A 20,899-nucleotide genomic window follows, 5' to 3' on the forward strand; every position below is an offset into this window, starting at 1 on the left:
TCCTAAATGACCAATTCCAAGAAATATCCTAATTAAGGATATTAGAATTTAAAGACAGAAAAACCCTCAGCGTTCCCAAGCAGAAAAATCAAATTCCTTATAAAGATAAGAAATTTAGACTGGCATCAGCCTTCTCAAGAGTTTCATACAAAGCAAAGCAATGCGATGCACTATTTTCAAGAAATTCAAGGGAAGAAAACAAGCCAAGAATTTTATATCCAGCCAAGCTGTCCTTAAGATATCAAAGGTATAAAAAAAATCAGTTTGAATATTCAAGAACTTAGTAAACACTGTACACATATATACTTCCTGGAGGGATCTACTCAATTTATCCAACTAAGTAGAAACTGGCAAAAGGACTGATCATGATCATTTAAGAGATTTAATTGCAGAGTTAAGGCTAAAACAAGTGTGGGGTCGTACGTGGAAGAATAGCATGAAAATATCATGCTCTTATAGACAGAAATCAACTAGCATGGTCGCTATAATTAGTGATACTGTACTGCATATTTGAATGTTGCTAAAAGAGTAGATCTTACAAGTTCTCAACACAAGAAAAAAAAGCTGTAACTATGTAAGGTGACAGATGTTAACTAGACTTATTGTGGTAAGCATTTCACAATGTATACAAAATATCAAATCATTATGTTGTATACCTGAACTAATATAATATGTCGATTATATTTCAATTTTTAAAAATTTGCTTCTTCCAGTAGAAAAAAAAAGAGAAGACTTAAAACTTGAAAAAAAAGAAAACAATTAACAAAATGGGAGGAGAAAGGGGAAGGCAGAATATTACAGTTAACTGTTGTATAGGTAATAGATGAGAGTCAAAGGATATCATTTAGAACGGACAGGACAGTTTTTTGAAAAGGTTAAGTAAGGAAAAAAAGAGGAAGTACTAAGGGCACTACGAGAGGTATAAGTGCAGATGTAATCACTAAAACAAAAATGTAAACATTCTTAAATACCAAAATAAATTTTAAAAAATAGCAAAGAGGTTGGTTCAAGATGGCGGAGTAGAAGAACATGCTCTCACTCCCTCTTCCGAGAACACCAGAATCACAACTAACTGCTGAAAAATCATTGACAGGAAGACAGTGGAACTCACCAAAATAGATACCCCACATGCAAAGACAAAGAAGAAGTCACAATGAGACGGTAGGAGGGGTGCTATCACAATAAAATCAAATCCCATAACTGCTGGGTGGGTGACTCAAAAACTGAAGAACACTTATACCACAGAAGTCCAGCCACTGAAGTGATGGTTCTGAGCCACACAACAGGCTTCACAACCTGGGGGTTTGGCAACAGGAGGAGGAATTCCTAGAGAATCAGACTTTGAAGGCTAGTGGGATTTGACTGCAGGACTTCGGCAGGACTAGGGGAAACAGACACTCCACTCTTAGAGGGCACAAACTAGTGTGCACCTCGGGACCCAGGGGAAGGAGCAGTGACCTCATAGGAGAAAGAACCAGACCTACCTGCTAGTGTTGGAGGGTCTCCTGCAGAGGCAGGGGGCAGCTGTGGCTCACCGTGAGGACAAGGACACTGGAAGCAGAAGTTCTGGGAAGTACTCCTTGGCGTGAGCCCTCCCAGAGTCTGCCATTAGCCCCACCAAAGAGCCCGGGTAGGTTCCAGTCTTGGGTCGCCTCAGGCCAAACAACCAACAGGGAGGGAACCCAGCCCCACCCATCAGCAGACAAGCAGATTAAAGTGTTACTGAGCTCTGCCCACCAGAGCAACACCCAGCTCTACTCACCACCAGTCCCTCCCATCAGGAAACTTCCACAAGCCTCTTAGATAGCCTCATCCACCAGAGGGCAGAGAGCAGAAGCAAGAACTACAATCTTGCAGGCGGTGGAACAAAAACCACATTCACAGAAAGATAGGCAAGATTAAAGGCAGAGGGCTATGGACCAGATGAAGGAACAAGATAAAACCCCAGAAAAAGAATTCAGAATAATGATAGTGAAGATGATCCAGAACCTCGGAAAAAGAATGGAGGCAAAGATTGAGAAGATACAAGAAATGTTTAACAAAGACCTAGAAGAATTACAGAACAAACAAACAAAGATGAACAATACAATAACTGAAATGAAAACTACACTAGAAGGAATCAATAGCAGAATAACTGAGGCAGAAGAATGGATAAGTGACCTGGAAGATAGAATGGTGGAATCCATTGCTGCGGAACAGAATAAAGAAAAAAGAATGAAAAGAAATAAAGACAGCCTAAGAGACCTCTGGGACAACATTAAACGCAACAACATTCACATTAGAGGGGTCCCAGAAGGAGAAGAGAGAGAGAAAGGACCAGAGAAAATATTTGAAGAGATTATAGTCGAAAACTTCCCTAACATGGGAAAGGAAATAGCCACCCAAGTCCAGGAAGCACAGAGAGTCCCAGGCAGGAAAAACCCAAAGAGAAACACGCCAAGACACATAGTAATCAAATTGACAAAAATTAAAGACAAAGAAAAATTATTGAAAGCAACAAGGGAAAAACAACAAATAACATACAAGAGAATTCCCATAAAGTTAACAGCAGATTTCTCAGCAGAAACTCTACAAGCCAGAAGGGAGTGGCATGATATATTTAAAGTGATGAAAGGGAAGAACCTACAATCAAGATTATTCTACCTGGCAAGGATCTCATTCAGCTTTGACAGAGAATTCAAAAGCTTTACAGACAAGCAAATGCTAAGAGAATTCAGCACCACCAAACCAACTCTACAACAAATGCTAAAGGAACTTCTCTAAGTGGGAAACACAAGAGAAGAAAAGGACCTACAAAAACAAACCCGTAACAAATAAAAAAATGTTAATAGGAACATACATATTGATAATTACCTTAAACGTGAATGGATTAAATGCTCCAACCAAAAGACACAGGCTCGCTGGATGGATACAAAAACAAGACCCATATATATGCTGTCTACAAGAGATCCACTTCAGACCCAGGGACACATACAGACTGAAAGTGAGGGGATGGAAAAAGATATTCCATGCAAATGGAAATCAAAAGAAAGCTGGCGTAGCAATATTCATATCAGATAAAATAGACTTTAAAATATAGAATGTTACAAGAGACAAGGAAGGACACTACATAATGATCAAGGGATCAATCCAAGAAGAAGATATAACAATTATAAATATATATGCACCCAACATAGGAGAACCTCAATACATAAGGCAACTGCTGACAGACCTAAAAGAGGAAATCGACATTAACACAATAACAGTGGGGGACTTTAAAACCTCACTTACACCAATGGACAGATCATCCAAACAGAAAATTAGTAAGGAAACACAAGCTTTAAATGACACAATAGACCAGATAGATTTACTTAATATTTATAGGACATTCCATCCAAAAACAGTAGATTATACTTTCTTCTCAAGTGCGCATGGAACATTCTCCAGGATAGATCACAACTTAGGTCACAAATCAAGCCTCAGTAAATTTAAGAAAACTGAAATCATATCAAGCATCTTTTCTGACCACAATGCTATGAGATTAGAAATCAATTACAGGGAATAAAACGTAAAAAACACAAACACATGGTGGCTAAACAATATGTTACTAAATAACCAAGAGAACACTGAAGAAATAAAAAAATACCTAGAGACAAATGACAATGAAAACACGATGATCCAAAACCTATGGGATGCAGCAAAAGCAGTTCTAAGGGAAGTTTATAGCTACACAAGCCTACCTCAAGAAACAAGAAAAATCTCAAATAAACAATCTAACCTTACACGTAAAGGAACTATAGAAAGAACAAACAAAACCCAAAGTTAGCAGAATGAAAGAACTCACAAAGATCAGAGCAGAAACAAATGAAATAGAAACAAAGAAAACAATAGCAAAGATCAATAAAACTAAAAGCTGGTTCTTTAAGATAAACAAAACTGATAAACCATTTGCGAGACTCATCAAGAAAAAGAGGGAGAGGACTCAATTCAATAAAATTAGAAATGAAAATGGAGAAGTTACAACAGACACCGCAGAAATACAAAGCATCCTAAGAGATTACTACAAGCAACTTTATGCCAATAAAATGGACAACCTGGAAGAAATGGACAAATTCTTAGAAAGGTATAACCTTCCAAGACTGAACCAGGAAAAAATAGAAAATATGAACAGACCAATCACAAGTAATGAAATTGAAACTGTGATTAAAAATCTTCCAACAAACAAAAATCCAGGACCAGATGGCTTCACAAGTGAATTCTATCAAACATGTAGAGAATAGCTAACACCAATCCTTCTCAAACTCTTCCAAAACATTGCAGAGGAAGGAAAACTCCCAAACTCATTCTACGAGGCCACCATCACCTTTATACCAAAACCAGACAAAGATACTACAAAAAAAGAAAATTATAGACCAATATCACTGATGAATATAGATGCTAAAATTCTCAAAATACTAGCAAACAGCATCCAACAACACATTAAAAGCATCATACACCATGATCAACTGGATTTATCCCAGGGATGCAAGGAATCTTCAATATACACAAACCAATCAATGTGATACGCCATATTAACAAATTCAAGGATAAAAACCATATCTCAATAGATGCAGAAAAAGCTTTTGACAAAATTCAACACCCATTTATAATAAAAACTCTCCAGAAAGTGGGCATAGAGGGAACCTACCTCAACATCATAAAGGCCATATACAACAAACCCTCAGCAAACATCATTCTCAATGGTGAAAAACCGAAGGCATTTCCTCTAAGATCAGGAACAAGACAAGGATGTCCACTATCACCACTATTATTCAACATAGTTTTGAAAGTCTTAGACACAGCAATCAGAGAAGAAAAATAAATAAAAGGAATACAAATTGGATAAGAGTAAAACGGTCACTGTGTGCAGATGACATGATACTATACATAGAGCATCCTAAAGATGCCACCAGAAAACTACTAGAGCTAATCAATGAATTTGGTAAGGTTGCAGGATACAAAATTAATGCACAGAAATCTCTTGCATTCCTATACACTAATGATGAAAAATCTGAAAGAGAAATTAAGGAAACAGTTCCATTTACCAATGCAATAAAAAGAATAAAATACCTAGGAATAAACCTACCTAAGGAGACAAAAGACTTGTAATGCAGAAAATTATAAGACACTGATGAAAGAAATTGAAGATGATATCAACAGATGGAGAGCTATACCATGTTCTTGGATTGGAAGAATCAATATTGTGAAAATGACCATACTACCCAAAGCAATCTACAGATTCAATGCAATCCCTATCAAATTACCAGTGGCATCTTTTACAGAACTAGAATAAAAAATCTTAAAATTTGTATGGAGACACAGAAGACCCCGAATAGCCAAAACAGTCTTGAGGGAAAAAAATGGAGCTGGAGGAATCAGACTCCCTGACTTCAGACTATACTACAAAGCTACAGTAATCAAGACAATATGGTACTGGCACAAAAACAGAAATATAGATCAATGGAACAGGACAGAAAGCCCAGAGATAAACCCACGCACCTATGGTCAACTAATCTATGACAACGGAGGAAAGGATATACAATGGAGAAAAGACAGTCTCTTCAATAAGCGGTGCTGGGAAAACTGGACAGCTACATGTAAAAGAATGAAATTAGAACACTCCCTAACACCATACACAAAAATAAACTCAAAATGGGTTAGACACCTAAATGTAAGACCGGACACTATAAAACTCTCAGAGGAAAACATAGGAAGAACGCTCTTTGACATAAATCACAGCAAGATCTTTTTTGATCCACCTCCTAGAGTAATAGAAATAAAAACAAAAATAAACAAATGGGACCTAATGAAACTTAAAAGCTTTTGCACAGCAAAGGAAACCATAAACAAGACGAAAAGACAACCCTCAGAATCGGAGAAAATATTTGCAAATGAATCATCAGACAAAGGATTAATCTCCAAAATATATAAACAGCTCATGCAGCTCAATATTAAAAAAACAAACAACCCAATCCAAAAATGGGCAGAAGACCTAAATAGACATTTCTCCAAAGAAGACATACAGATGGCCAAGAAGCACATCACTAAGTATTAGAGAAATGCAAATCAAAACTACAATGAGGTATCACCTCACCCCAGTTAGAATGGGCATCATCAGAAAATCTACAAACAACAAATGCTGGAGAGGGTATGGAGAAAAAGGAACCCTCTTACACTGTTGGTGGGAATGTGAGTTGATACAGCCACTATGGAGAACAGTATGGAGGTTCCTTAAAAAACTAAAAATAGAATTACCATATGACCCAGCAATCCCACTACTGGGCATATACCCAGAGAAAACCATAATTCAAAAAGACACATGCACCCCAATTTTCCTTACAGCACTATTTACAATAGCCAGGTCATGGAAGCAACCTAAATGCCCACTGACAGACGAATGGATAAAGAAAATATGGTACATATATACAATGGAATATTACTCAGCCATAAAAAGGAAAGGAATTGGGTCATTTATAGAGATGTGGATGCATCTGGAGACTGTCATACAGAGTTAAGTAAGTCAGAAAGAGCAAAACAAATATCGTATATTAACGCATATATGTGGAACCTAGAAAATGGTACAGATGAACCAGTTTGCAGAGCAGAAACTGAGACACAGATGTAGAGAACAAACGTATGGACACCAAGGGGGGAAGCGGCAGGGGGTGAGGGTTGTGGTGTGATGAATTGGGCGATTGGGATTGACATGTATACACTGATGTGTATAAAATGGATGACTAATAAGAAAAAATTAAAAGTAAACATAAAAAAAATAGCAAAGAGGACTCACCACATAAATACAACTAAAGCATAAAATGAAGGAATTGAGGGCTTCCCTGGTGGCGCAGTGGTTGAGAGTCCGCCTGCCGATGTGGGGGACGCAGGTTCGTGCCCCGGTCAGGGAGGATCCCACATGCCACAGAGGAGCTAGGCCTGTGAGCCATGGCCGCTGGGCCTGCGAGTCTGGAGCCTGTGCTCCGCGGCAGGAGAGGCCACAGCAGTGAGAGGCCCGCGTACCGCAAAAAAAATAAAAAATAAAAAATGAAGGAATAGAGAACAAAGCAGTCATATCAATAACTGAGAATGGGCTTAGCAAACCTATTAAAAGAAAAAGATCTTCAAATTAATTCATAAAGCAAAATCCAACTCTACGTTGTATACAACAGACACATCTAAAACAGTGATTCAAAACGGCTAAAAGTTAAGAGATGGGGAAAGGTATTTTGAGCAAATTAAAAACAATAAAAAAGCAGGGATTATGATCCTAATATCAAAATATAATTCAAAACACATTAAACAAGATTAAAAAGGATACTTTATAATGCAAAAAGGCATAATTCACAATAAAAATATAACAGTTATGAATATCTACATACCAAATAACACAGAAAGTACTGTGTAAAGTAGAAATGACAGGAGATGCAAGGAAAAGTAGAAAAACACTAATAATAGTAGATTTTAACACACCATTCTCAGTGCAAGACAGGTCAAGTGACCAAAAATAAGTAAGAATATAGAAGATCTAAACAGCAAGATCAATAAAGTAGAGCTTATGGATACACAGCAAACAGTACACGCTGATAACAGAGAATATATCTCCTCAGTGCACATGAACCATCTTCTTTCCATGTGCGTGTGTGTGTGTGTGATGAGAACACTTAAATCTACCCTATTAGCAAATTTTAACTATCCAACACAGTATTGTTAACTACTGTCATCACGCTGTAACTAGATCTCCAGAACTAATTTATCTTGCAAAACTGAAACGTTGTACCCTGCGACCAACAACTCCCCGTTATACAAATGTATTCTTCAAAAATGTCACCATCAGGCTTCCCTGGTGGCACAGTGGTTGAAAGTCCGCCTGCCGATGCAGGGGACACGGGTTCATGCCCCGGTCCGGGAAGATCCCACATGCCGTGGAGCGGCTGGGCCCGTGAGCCATGGCCGCTGAGCCTGCACGTCCGGAGCCTGTGCTCCGCAACGGGAGAGGGCCACAACAGTGAGAGGCCCGCGTACCGCAAAAAAAAAAAAAAAAAAAGTCACCATCGTGAAAGGAAAGAAAACTGAACATTAGAGAAATGATGACTAAATGCAATACACGATCCTGAACTGGATCCCACACTGAAGGGGAAAAATACTATAAAGGAGATAATTGGGACAATTAACAAAATTGGAATATGAACTATAGATTAAAGTTTCAAAGTTTCCTGAATTTGATCACTATTACGAGCACATCTTTTTTCTTAAGAAACACACACTAAAGTATTAGAGGTAAAGAGGAATGATTTCTGCAACGTAACCTCAAATGTTCAGGAAAAAAATGGGTGTGTGCAGGTGTGTGTGTGTGTGTGTGTGTGTGTGTGTGTGTGTGTGTGTAGAGAGAGAGAGAGAGAGTAAGGACAGAGAGAACAAATGATTTTAAAAAATGACAATTAGTGAATCTGGGTAAAAGTAGTACATAAGAATTCTCTGTATTATTTTTGTAACATTTCCATAAATATGATTTTTTTTTAGGTCTTAAAAGCTGGCAGAAAAAAAAGCTGACTTAATCACACTTGCATTTTCTTTTCTCCCCCTACTGAACCCATTAAGTTGACATGAAATTACCTGACAAAAAGACTCATACTCCATTTTCCCAACTTTGCCACAATGCCTAACTAACAATTCCAGTTTTTACTTATTAGCTCCTTAGTTTATAAACCACAAGTGGTTTAGTCTTTTTTTCCCCCTGAAGTCATAAGTTGCCTTCCATGCCCTTCCCTAATGAACTATGATGATTTTATAACACATTTCATTTTAAAAAGTGCATTGTTTTCTTAAGTATTGTCACCCTTTCTTCTCCTTACCCTAAATCATATTTATCTTTCCAAACAAAGACATTAGGAAACATATCTCAGTATACAGTAAAATGGAATCACCATGTAATACCAATTATTCCTCTTCAACATAACTTTGACTTTTAAAAAAATTTTCCATAGCCATAATTTCACCAAGTCCTATTCAGCTTAATTCTAGGCAAGTCAAATAACCTCCCAGCTATTTTCCTTCACTCCTGAATTCTCCTCACTCCTCACTAGACTCCACAATGATACTAGAATTCTTTTCTAAAGGTAGGATTTTGTTGGGCTCGTTCAGAAATTCTCAGGAGCTCTAAGTGTCTTTGTGTAAAATCCAAAAATCTCAGTATGTACTTCTAGGCCCTCCACTAACTTCACACTCTACTCTAATCACTTAATACAATCCATTCAGGCAAATCATTTCAGTCAGACAAACATACTTATGAGCACTGCCTATGATTTGCTTGCTTCCAACTCAATGCCTTTTATTTATGTTATGTCTCATCTTAAGAGTCTTTCTTCCTTGTCTCTATCATGTCATGCTTTTCCCCTACTTCATAATCATGCTCAAAATTCCAGTGCCTAGAAAGATTTCTCTGGCTAATTTTCCAATCAATTCATCCACTCCTGCTCCATCTTAGCACTTTTACAAAGAGCTCCTAAAGGTAATATTTGTGCACAAATTTACCTTGTACATCTTCTGTGAGGTATGAACATGTGGATATTCCTTTCCCTACTAGACTGTAATTTCCAGATAGAATAACAAGTAGATAAAGAGGTAGGTTCCATAACTATTTACTTTCCATTCTCATAGACCTAACTGTAATATGGATGAAAGTGTAATGGCCTGAGAAGTAACAGAAAATTGTACAGATATCTATAACTATGAGAAAATCATAAAGAAAATCTACCTCAGGTAGCTAAAAAATATACCTACCTTCTATTTCTTGCCCAATAGAAAGTCCAGCCCATTTACGCTGTAAGATAAGAGAGACAAAAAGACACTTAACACAAAATCAATCAAAATTAGAGAAATGAGGAAAAGAGGATTTCTTTGCATTTCATTAACACGTTCCCAGACCAAAACATGGCTGTTAAGTGTTGAATTGTATCCCACAAAACAATATGTTGAAGTCTTAGCTCCCGACACCTGTGAATGTGACCATATTTGGAAATAGGGTCTTTGCAGATGATTATCAAAGTAAGATGAGGTCATATCGAATTAAGGTAGACCCTAACCCAATATGGCTTCCTTATAAGAAAAGGACACAGCATACGGGGAGAAAGTCATGTGACAATGAAGGCAGAGACTGAAGTGATATATCTACCAGTCAATGAACATTAAGGACTGTCCGCAACACCAGAAGCTAAGCACGGAACAGATTTTTCCCTAGTGCCTTCAGAGAGAGCCTGGCCCTGCTGACACCTTGACTTCACACTTCCAGCCTTCAGAACTGTGAGAGAATACATTTCTGTTGTTTTAAGCCACCCAGTTTGTGGTACTTTGTTACAGCCACCCTAGGAAACATATGCTATAGTTTATTTATGCCTGAACATCTATCCTCAAAACATATAAAGCTTGCCTTTTTACAGTAAAGCTGGCACCACTGAATAGGATGCTCCTTTGCACAATATAATGTTCCTGAAAGACTTCATAGTATCAGATATTCCAGCGTTCTAAATGTATTGTGGATAGTTATACTGTTTGATACAGTAGCACAAAAAGAAAGACGTTCAATTCATGAAAACTAAATTAAAACTTATCAGATAATCTATACTGAAACCCAAGCAGGGATTCAAATCATTAGATGGTCATGACTATTCTTTGTGTACTAGCCAAAAGAGTGTCAGGCATTTGGCTTTAGCTTCTCTCCAGTACTGACTGGCAAGAATGTATGGAAGCAGGACAGATTGTGTTCAGGCAGGAATTCAAGACTGGCTTGGTATAGATTCAAAATTAGCAGTTACTGACAAAACTCCAAAGAACAGTGAGAAAAATAATTTTTGACTGGAAATCAAAAGTTTGTCTACTCATCTGAACTTTGTGGATTTTGTGGTGGGTAGTTAAGAAGATGCTGCGTTTTGAATATGTGCAACAAGTGCTCTACCTTCCAGCTTTCTTACCACCTCTCCACCCTTCATCTCTCTCTTCTGTAGTACCCTATCCCACTTCTGGCCAACTGGAAATTTAGTAGCATACTGGTTAAGCCCAGACTTTGGGTCACAAAGCAGCCATAATTAGGTTCTACACCCAGAGACAGCCTCAAGGACGATAATAACAGTATCTATCATTTGGGGTTGTTAAGAGAATTAAACGAGTGAACACAAGCAAAAGCACTTAGAATAGCACTTGGCCTAGAGTAAATGTTGGGAAAATTTTTTTAAAGCAGAGACAAGGAAAAATAGTTAGAAACCCCATTTCTGGCCAGCAGAATCTCAAATGCAGCTCTGTAAAAGCTGGTTAACTCTAGAATATTCCAAACCTTTGATCTATAAGAAGCAAATGCGAAAGGTAGTCCTGATATTGGAGAGGCATCTGAACAGAGAAAAAGGGAACAGTGAGTGAACACTTCCCATAATTTCTGAGGGATTCAAGAGATCTTTAATAGTTCCCTAACAAGTGTTTGATCTCCTTCCCTAAACCTCCAGGTGTGGGAGGGCAGAAATCAATGCTTATTAGCATACTACAAGGAGGTAAAGGTTGCATTTGCATCGTTTAGGACTGGGGACCAGCAGCATGAGTAAGGTGACAAGGGAGGAAAGGATACAGACTCCTACTGGCGATGCTCCTACATTATATATTATGTGCCTGCAATAGTGCTAGGCAATTTCCCCTCCATAGAATCCACCAACGGTTATAAATGTAATCATAATCCTTTCACTTATTACAGAAGCCCAGCAAGTTAGGTTGTAATTTGAGATAACAGCTACTCATATCATATTCTTTAGCCTAACATCATTGCATTTTAAAATCACTATTAGATGTCAATTTTAGAAGTAAATGCTATTTTTATATATTTTATACATTTTCTTTTACCCCGTGAGCTAACATTAAAATAACTTGACACTTTGATAGTTGATATCACTGCAGAATTCTTTTAAATTAGGGGGAAAAAGTCAAGGCAATAAAAGGTAGACACAGTAAAAATTGGCAATTAAGAATATATCTTTTAATTCCTTACATAATACCTAGATGGTTTTCCTCAATATGAATCAATACAGTTACAGTGTGACACAGCTTGCTTTAAATGAATTGATTCTTCTACGACTTTCAAGAATAGAAGAGAATGAATTCCTGAGTTACCTGAGGTAAGCTGAATGCAATGCTCCCTGGAACCACAGATGGGTGGGTCCTCAGTGTAAACGTGTACCTGTGGTTGGGGGAGGTCCTAACCATCACGTGCCTAAAGGACAGAAACACAGTCAATACTCCACATCAAAGGAAATAAAGAACATCAATTCCAAATGTGCTCATTTCCAACGAACGATGTTTGATGAGTACTGGGTGGAAACATGGCATTATATGAGTCCTGAAGAAACAGGACCACAAATTTCATTTCCAAAAATTGTCAGCAATTCAAAACGTTTTCCAGGAATAAGGACCACCTCAGGCCAAACAGACATCAAGCAGAATCAGGACCAAGTTCAAGAGAGTACCTACCATCCAAAACCTCAACGTCATTGCATTTCCAGTTTACATAAAACTGAAGACAGTAATTTACTTGATATTAAGTAAAAATTAGATGAATTTCCTCTCCTGAGACTTATTTCACATCTAACTAGACTAAAGGAAGGAGAACCAAAGATAGAATAAAGCCAGGATATAGCAGTCAAAAAAAAAGTTAGTTTTTAGGACTATTCATTAAATCTCTTTGCAGATTCCCACAACAGGTTGAAATAGTAACAGCCTGTAATATTAAAAAGGTGGTAAAAATGAAAAATTTTCACAAAATATATCAGCTTCCATACAGATATCAATATTTACTATTTCAAAGCATTTTGTGCTAATTCACCCTGCTCAGAAGTTACCTGTAAACAGATGAACTATAGTTATCTCATGGTCATCTCCTATACCAAGAAACTACCAAGGACTGTGTGTGAGATAGAAGCTTCAAACTCTGCTACAATAGCACTATCTTTTTAAAAGTTATCTTTTAGAATGCTATAATTTTTAAAATATTAATGGTTAATGTTTCTAATGTTTCTAAAATATTAATGGTTAATGTTTCTATTCTATATGGTTAATATTTCATATCGTTTTGTCAGTAGGAGACAAGTTCCTTGTATCTACTATACTTTAAGTAACCCCCTCATGTGTACAGTGAACATCTAACACGTAAAAGTATTCCATAAGCATATTCTCACACTGATTGTCTGTAGTGCAGTTTATATGTAGAAAGTTCTATGTTCAACTTAGAATCACAGAATTTTTAGGACTGGAAACAATGTTAATACAATTATGTAGTATAGCCCTTTACTCTGAAGCGGAAAACCACAGATGATTAGCAGTTCTAACCCTGTGAAACTCATGTATTTCTCAGATAGCTTTAGAAACAGAAAAAGGCTCAGTTAAAATCCCACTTCCTTCCTCATTTCCCTAGTCTGCCTTCTGGAACAGCCCCTTCATGTCCTTATCTCCACCAACCTTAGAAGCACATGGACGGCAATGAACTTGGTAGCAGGGTACTTAGAAGTTCTGCCAATGGTGATGTGAATCAGTTAAAAATAAATGACAGTGAAAAATGCTTGTAAAGATTCTACAACTGTTGTGCATCTTCCAATTTTCATGTCTCTTGGATTATCATAGTAATAATGATCAAAACAGCTAATATTTATTGAGGACTTATTAATGTGGTAGACTCTGTTCTAAGTGCTTTATTTGTGTAACTCAATATTCACAAACACCCTGAGGAAGATAGTACCACCGTCCCCATTTTACAGATTAGGACACTGAGGCACAGTCAGGGTATATAACTTACCCATGGTCACCCAGTATATAATTGGCAGAACCATGATCCAAACTCAGACAATCTGACCCAAAGCCAAAAACCTAATGACTATGCTATATATGATTCATATATCCAGTATGTTTAGTTCTGCTAAGAAAACCAATGGAAAAATAAAGTCATATATAAAAAACTATGTATCATTTAGAAAACATTTATCAAAATTTGATACAGTAAATACATGACTCTTTCTCATCTCCCATTTTCCAATTCAGCAAGAGGAATTAAAAAAGTATACTCAAACGTTTCCCAAAATAAATTAATTAATTAAATACGGACTCTCTAGAAGTTTCTAAAATACCATTTAGCAGGTTAGAAGAAAACAAAGTCAGATACTCACTGGCCAGACTGGAAATCCTTTTCATTCACAACTGCACAGTTAGTTAAAGATAATTCATCTGTAGGACATCTTGCAGCTTGCATACTCTGTAAGAATCAATGATTAGGAAAATAAAATTAAGTCACCTTTTATTTTCTTAAAGAATATTTTATGCTTCCTTGTCCTCTATTCCCCATCACCTGTAGTAAACGCTTACTGTTTTTGACCCCTAACTCTGTGGTAACAATAAACCCTGCCTTTCGGAAACTGCTCCCTCCCCATTCCACGTGCTTCTGTGGGCCTGCCAATCACAGCACACGTGCAATCACACAGAGTACTATCCCATCCACGGGACTTTATATAGACAGGCGCTAGAAGAAAGGCACTCTCCCTCGCATCACCACCACACGAAGGAAGCCTTTCTGCTCTAAAAGAAGAAAACTATCGCAGAGAAAGCAAAGGTGACAGAGACACAGACAGACACCTTGAGACTCAGACCTGACAACGAAGTTAAAACCCTTGAGACCAGTTCTGAAAGTTGGTTGAGTCAATAAACTCTTTTTTGCTCAAGCTTATTTGAGTTGGTTTTCCATTTCTTCCAAAAAAAAAAAAAAAGATTTTGACATAAAAATGCAATGATGTAAATTCAATACATTTGAAAAAGTATCTCCTCATAAGAGATCTCAAGTGGCTATGAACCATTTCTTCTATAGACTAAGAAAAGCTATCTTCCAAATACCTCCCAACAAAAATAATTACAGGTATATTTAAAATAAAATAGCAATTAACAGTCCTTTTGATCAACATTGATCAACAGCTACTAGTAAAACATTCCTTCATATAATGTATGTAACCAATAATCCTTCCACCATCCTCTAGGGTTTCCTAGTTATTGAAATATGACACTCATAGTCTGTTTATGACTAACGTACTCACTCTTCAAACCTCAAGCCAAAGCTGATTCTTCTTAAATTTTTCTCCCAAATACAAATTTATAGAGGAAAATAAATTACTCTTTGCCTTGCTTTTGTTTTTAATAAAAGGCTAGTTTCAATACAGCTACCCCAGTTGTTCAGAGCAGTGGTCTCTAAAGTGGGGTATGTGCACCTGAAGGGTTTGCTGGATAATCCTTTGGGGTATAAGAAGAAAATATCAGTTCTTCTATTTATATTTATTTATACCCATTTTTATTAAAGATGAACCCCATGCTAAGTGTATATTCTGCCTTAAGATATAACCTAATGACACTAATAATATAACCTAATGACACTAATAAAGTCTTCATAATCTGCCAGGCCTTTAAAAATTCAGTATTCACAGCAAGAGATAAACTTCTCTAATTTTTCCACCTATGTTTAAAGTCACATCCTATTGAATCTAGCAATTCACAGCATTGTATTAAAGTTAAATAACTGTTGAAACTGCTAAGGTTTCCTGAGAGAAAAGACAAGAAGCTATGACCCACAGTAAAAATGACTAAAATGATACATGGAAAATAAAATGGTGACAAACTAGTATTCTTCTATTGGTAAAGATAGCCAAAATCTCTTAGAAAACTCTAAAGAGCTGAAGATATCAGGACATATTATAGAGTGTAGGAGGTCTGCTATATAGTAGAATCAAAATATAGTTATTTCTTTCATCTTAGAAGATTTGCTAGGTAATTGCAAAACACACCAAGAACTACAATTTTGCGAGTCACTAAAGGAAAGATGTAGTGAAAAAGATACAGTCTAAACTATAAATGAAACAATACGCATTATGGGAAAACTGTAACCACTGATGGAATGGCTGTTTTGACTGGAATAAAAAGAATAATTCCAGAATAAAGTTACAAAGACAGCACATTAAGTGAAAGTTGTTCACTGTTTCATTCACAGGTAAACTGTTGCTGCATACAAGTCAGAGCCAAAGGTGTGCACATGTCCTTCATGATGTCACTGAGGTCAACTTTATCAAAACAAGACCTTTACAATATAGAATCTTTCCTACACTCTGTAAAAGGCCAGGAAGCAGTGTAAAATCTTTTTTTTTTTTTTTTTTTTTGGTAAACCATATAGGGATTCACTGGTTACCAAAAGGTAAAGTGCTACCAATAAGATATTAAAAAAAGAAAGAAAAAGAAAAGAAAAATTCACCTTGCTCCTACAAGATAAAAATGAACAAAAACAAAAAGTAAAAAATACCTTGTGCTAACGAATAGAGCACATTTCAAAAATGGTTACTTAGAAACATTTCCATTGCTAAGCGATTCTGCTATTGAAAACAATGTATATTACCTAAAAACAAGCAAGAAATAAAAACTCTCATATCTGCATGCTTTAAAAAGTTAGAAGCAAACTTTTCTAATCTTTAAAAAAATCATCTAAATGATTTTTCAATGATTTTTGAACCCATTTATTAGTACTATAAAAGTACAATACATTCTGATTAGTCTGCAAGAAAAATAGATGGAAATTTACCAACCACATTTCACACATTTCAATAAAACATTTCCATAAATGGTACACAATCTGGGGGAATTTCAAAAGTACAGCTAAATTTCCCCCATTCTTATCTATGCTTTGATGGCCATTAAAATCAAGTAACAAAAAACCCCTGAATTTAGGGCTTCCCTGGTGGCACAGTGGTTAGGAATACGCCTGCCAATGCAGGGGACATGGGTTTGAGCCCTGGTCTGAGAAGATCCCACACGCCACAGAGCAATTAAGCCCATGCGCCACCATTACTGAGCCTGTGCTCTAGAGTCCGCGAGCCACAACTACTGAGCCTGCGTGGCACAACTATTGAAGGCCACGCGCCTAGAGCCCGTGCTCCGCAACAAGAGAAGACACCGCAATGAGAAGCCTGCACACTGCAATGAAGAGTAGCCCCCACTGGACACAACTAGAGAAAGCCTGCGCACAGCAACGAAGACCCAACACAGCCAAAAATAAATAAATAAATTTATTTTTTAAAAAAACCTGAATTTAGAAATAGACCTCTGAATAGCTGTATTACAAAATATTAAACCTAGATTTTAAAGAATAGTAAAGCATCACTTTGCTTTCTGAATTATTAATAAATAAAATTAAGAGAATTTTCTACAGTTCATCTTTAGCTCATCCTTCTTTTTTGTGTATGTTTTACTATGTATATAAACTATTAGTGTATCACTTAAAAATAAATAGGTATATATACTGGGGATATAGGATCAAAACATATTTTGTGTATGAGATCTATGAAATCACTAATTTAGAACATGACACAAATAAGGTCATAAGTTTGCTTTCCGAATGAGATAGTATTTTTGCCCATGGTCACCATTTGACCGGCCACCTGACCAAACTGTGCAGAACTTTGTTTCCCTCTTACCCTGGGGTCTCTCTCACATACAAGCTTCTTTCTTTTTTTTTTTTTTTCAATATTTTAACCCCGAGGCCCTGCAAAATCCAGAACTGCTTTCTATGACATTCAAGTTCTTTTTTTTTTATCCTATAAATTTATTTATTTTTGGCTGCACTGGGTCTTCGATACTACGCTCAGCCTTTCTCTAATTGTAGCGAGTGGGGGCTACTCTTCGTTGTGGTGCGCGGGCTTCTCGTTGCGGTGGCTTCTCTTGTTGCAGGGCACAGGCTCTAGGTGTGTGGGCTTCAGTAGTTGTGGCTCGCAGGCTCTAGAGCGCAGGCTCAGTAGTTGTGGCACACGGGCTTAGTTGCTCCACAGCATGTGGGATCTTCCTGGACCAGGGCTCGAACCTGTGTCCCCTGCATTGGCAGGCGGATTCTTAACCACTGCACCACCAGGGAAGTCCCACTTCTTTCTCTTATATTCCTCTCTTCCCTAACTCTGAGCCCCTTGTCCAGCCAACTCCTACTTATTCTACAATTTCTCAGCTCAGACATTACATTTTCTAGAAGACCTTCCTAGATATCTTCTCCTCCTATAAGATAAAGGTCAAATGGAAGAACTTAACTGTATTTTTATTATCTGTTTACACTGCGTAAAAGACATAAGGTTCTCAAGGACTGAGACTACATCTTGCTCGGATCTATGGTTCCCAGGGCTAAGACAGGGCATGGCACACAGTCAGTGCTCATTAAACATTTGTTGAATAAATGAACTTACAGATCAATACAATCTATCCCAACTTCAGAATAAACAATTCAAAGAACATGGACACAAAGGACATTTCAAGGTTACTTAGGAAGTGATATAATTTAAATAAAATTATCTAATAGTTCAAAATTACACAGAATTGATATAGCCAAAGTTATGTAAAAATTTACAAAATGCTAAGTTAACCTTTTCATTTGTAAACTTGTTTACTTGTCAAAGAGTTGGTGTCCTTTAAATAAGAGTGAAAAAATCTGTAAAAGTCATCTGGCTGGCCAACTAAAACAGATGCTGTGAGCAAACGGCCTCCCTACTGGAGTCTAGAAGCATCTGTGTTTTTATGGTAAGCCAAGCACGGTATCTCATTTTCTCATCAAAATATGAGACCCTATAAATAGTAGCTGTTTACTTATCACAATAATGCCAAGGGAACATTCCACAATTTTTCTAACACTGACCTTGCCTCTAGGAAACAATGATAAAAGCCCAGCCACGACGGCCACATAGCTATTATGAAATGAAAATACGAAACTGACAGGCAAATTTATATAAGTTTAGTTATCTGAGGTACTAGAATATTTAACTGTCTGAAGGCTATAAAATGTTTTCATTAACAACTTGAAATGTAAAAAATTATTAACTCATTGCTACGCAAAAGAATGAAAATCTCAACAAATTTTTAATGAAAACTTCAGCAGAAGTAATTATATCATTACTTTGAACCCTCTTGCACTGTTGGTGGGAATGTAAATTGATACAGCCATTATGCAGGTTCCTTAAAACATTAAAAATAGAACTACCATATGACTCAGCAATCCCACTACTGGGCATATACCCAGAGAAAACCATAATTCAAAAGACACATGTACCCCAATGTTCATTACAGCACTATTTCCAATAGCCAGGACATGGAAGCAACCTAAATGTCCATCAACAGAGGAATGGATAAAGAAGATGTGGTCCATATATACAATGGAATATTACTCAACCATAAAAAGGAATGAGGGCTTCCCTGGTGGCGCAGTGGTTGAGAGTCCGCCTGCCAATGCAGGGGACATGATTCATGCCCCAGTCCGGGAAGATCCCACGTGCTGCGGAGCGGCTAAGCCCGTGAGCCATGGCCGCTGGGCCTGCGCGTCCGGAGCCTGTGCTCCGCAGCAGGAGAGGCCACAACAGTGAGAGGCCCGCGTACCGCAAAAAAAAAAAAAAAAAAAAAAAGGAATGAAATTGGGTCATCTGCAGAGACGTGGATGGACCTAAAGAGTATCATACAGAGTGAAGTAAGTCACAAAGAGAAAAAAAAAATATCGTATTAACACATATATGTGGAATCTAGAAAAATGGTAGAGATGATTTTTTTTTTTAAATAAATTTATTTATTTTTGGCTGCTTTGGTTCTTCGTTGCTGTGTGCGGCCGTCTCTAGCTGCAGCGAGCAGGGGTTATTCTCCGTTGCGGTGCATGGGCTTCTCACTGCAGTGGCTTCTCTTGTTGCGGAGCACGGGCTTTAGGTGCACAAGCTTCAGTAGTTGTGGCACGTGGGCTCCGTAGTTGTGGTACACGGGCTTAGTTACTCCGCGGCATATGGGCTCTTCCCAGACCAGGGCTTGAACCAATGTCCCCTGCACTGGCAAGCGGACTCTTTAACCACTGCACCACCAGGGAAGCCCGATATAGATGATCTTATTTGCAAAGTAGAAACAGAGACACAGACATAGAGAACAAACGTATGGATACCAAGGGGGAAAGGGGGTTGGGTGGGATGAATTGGAAGATTAGGACTGACATATATACACTATTGATACTATGTATAAAATAGATTACTAATGAGAAACTACTGTTTAGCACAGGGAACTCTATTCAATGCTCTTTGGTGACCTAAATGGGAAGGAAATCCAAAAAAGAGGGGATATATGTGTACATATAGCTGATTCACTTTGCTGTACAGCAGAAACTAAAACATTGTAAAGCAACTATACTCCAGTGTAAATTTTAAAAATACTCCTTTCTTTTCCAATTACATATCTGCATGAGACAACAGATTGAATGCAGATGCAGATGTGTGAGAATTACAGCTGTCTTCTAAGTCAGAGATTTGCAAAAATGTAAAACAGTGCCACTCACTATTTTTTTTTTTTGCCTTGTAAACTATAGTTATCTTTTCATAAAGATAGGTTCTTTTTTTTTAAACATCTTTATTGGAGTATACTTGCTTTAAAATGGTGTGTCAGCCTCTGCTTAAAGATAGGTTCTTTATGATAACCTGTAATGGGCTTTAATGTTATTTTTAAATGACTCCATCAATAAATATTAAAAAATTTTTTAAATATATAATCCTTATGCCAAAGGAAAAAAAAAGTTATATCATTACTTACGTGAGAGCCTTTAAAGTGCAGAAAGAGAACTGGCTTCTTCCCATCAAAAAGAAAAAAATTGGGCGGGGGGGGGCAGGTAATCAGGACTCCTCTGGGCATCACTGCATAGTTTTCAAATTTAAATAACATACTTTCATCCAAAGGTCCACTTTAAAAATTGGATTTTTAAAATATATGCTTTATTGTTTACCAAAGAACTCAGTAGGGCAAAATAAATAGAAAAACCCAAAGCGTGTAGTACCTGATT

The 20,899-nt window shown here is 37.3% G+C and overlaps 1 protein-coding gene across 2 annotated transcripts in view; it reads right to left on the reverse strand.

Moving 5' to 3' along the window:
- NSF (N-ethylmaleimide sensitive factor, vesicle fusing ATPase) overlaps positions 1 to 20,899 on the reverse strand; it is a gene marked incomplete at its 5' end in the record, with an annotated part of 156,766 nt that overhangs the window by 116,967 nt on the left and 18,900 nt on the right. For both annotated transcript variants that reach the window (XM_079905955.1, XM_079905956.1), the window contains 3 exons: positions 9,796 to 9,835; positions 12,163 to 12,262; positions 14,205 to 14,290. In XM_079905955.1, coding sequence (XP_079762081.1) covers positions 9,796 to 9,835; positions 12,163 to 12,262; positions 14,205 to 14,290 — 226 coding nt within the window. The remainder of the gene's footprint in view (positions 1 to 9,795; positions 9,836 to 12,162; positions 12,263 to 14,204; positions 14,291 to 20,899) is intronic.

Source organism: Stenella coeruleoalba (assembly GCF_951394435.1).
Source record: "Stenella coeruleoalba genome assembly, chromosome: 19".
NCBI lineage: Eukaryota > Metazoa > Chordata > Mammalia > Artiodactyla > Delphinidae > Stenella > Stenella coeruleoalba.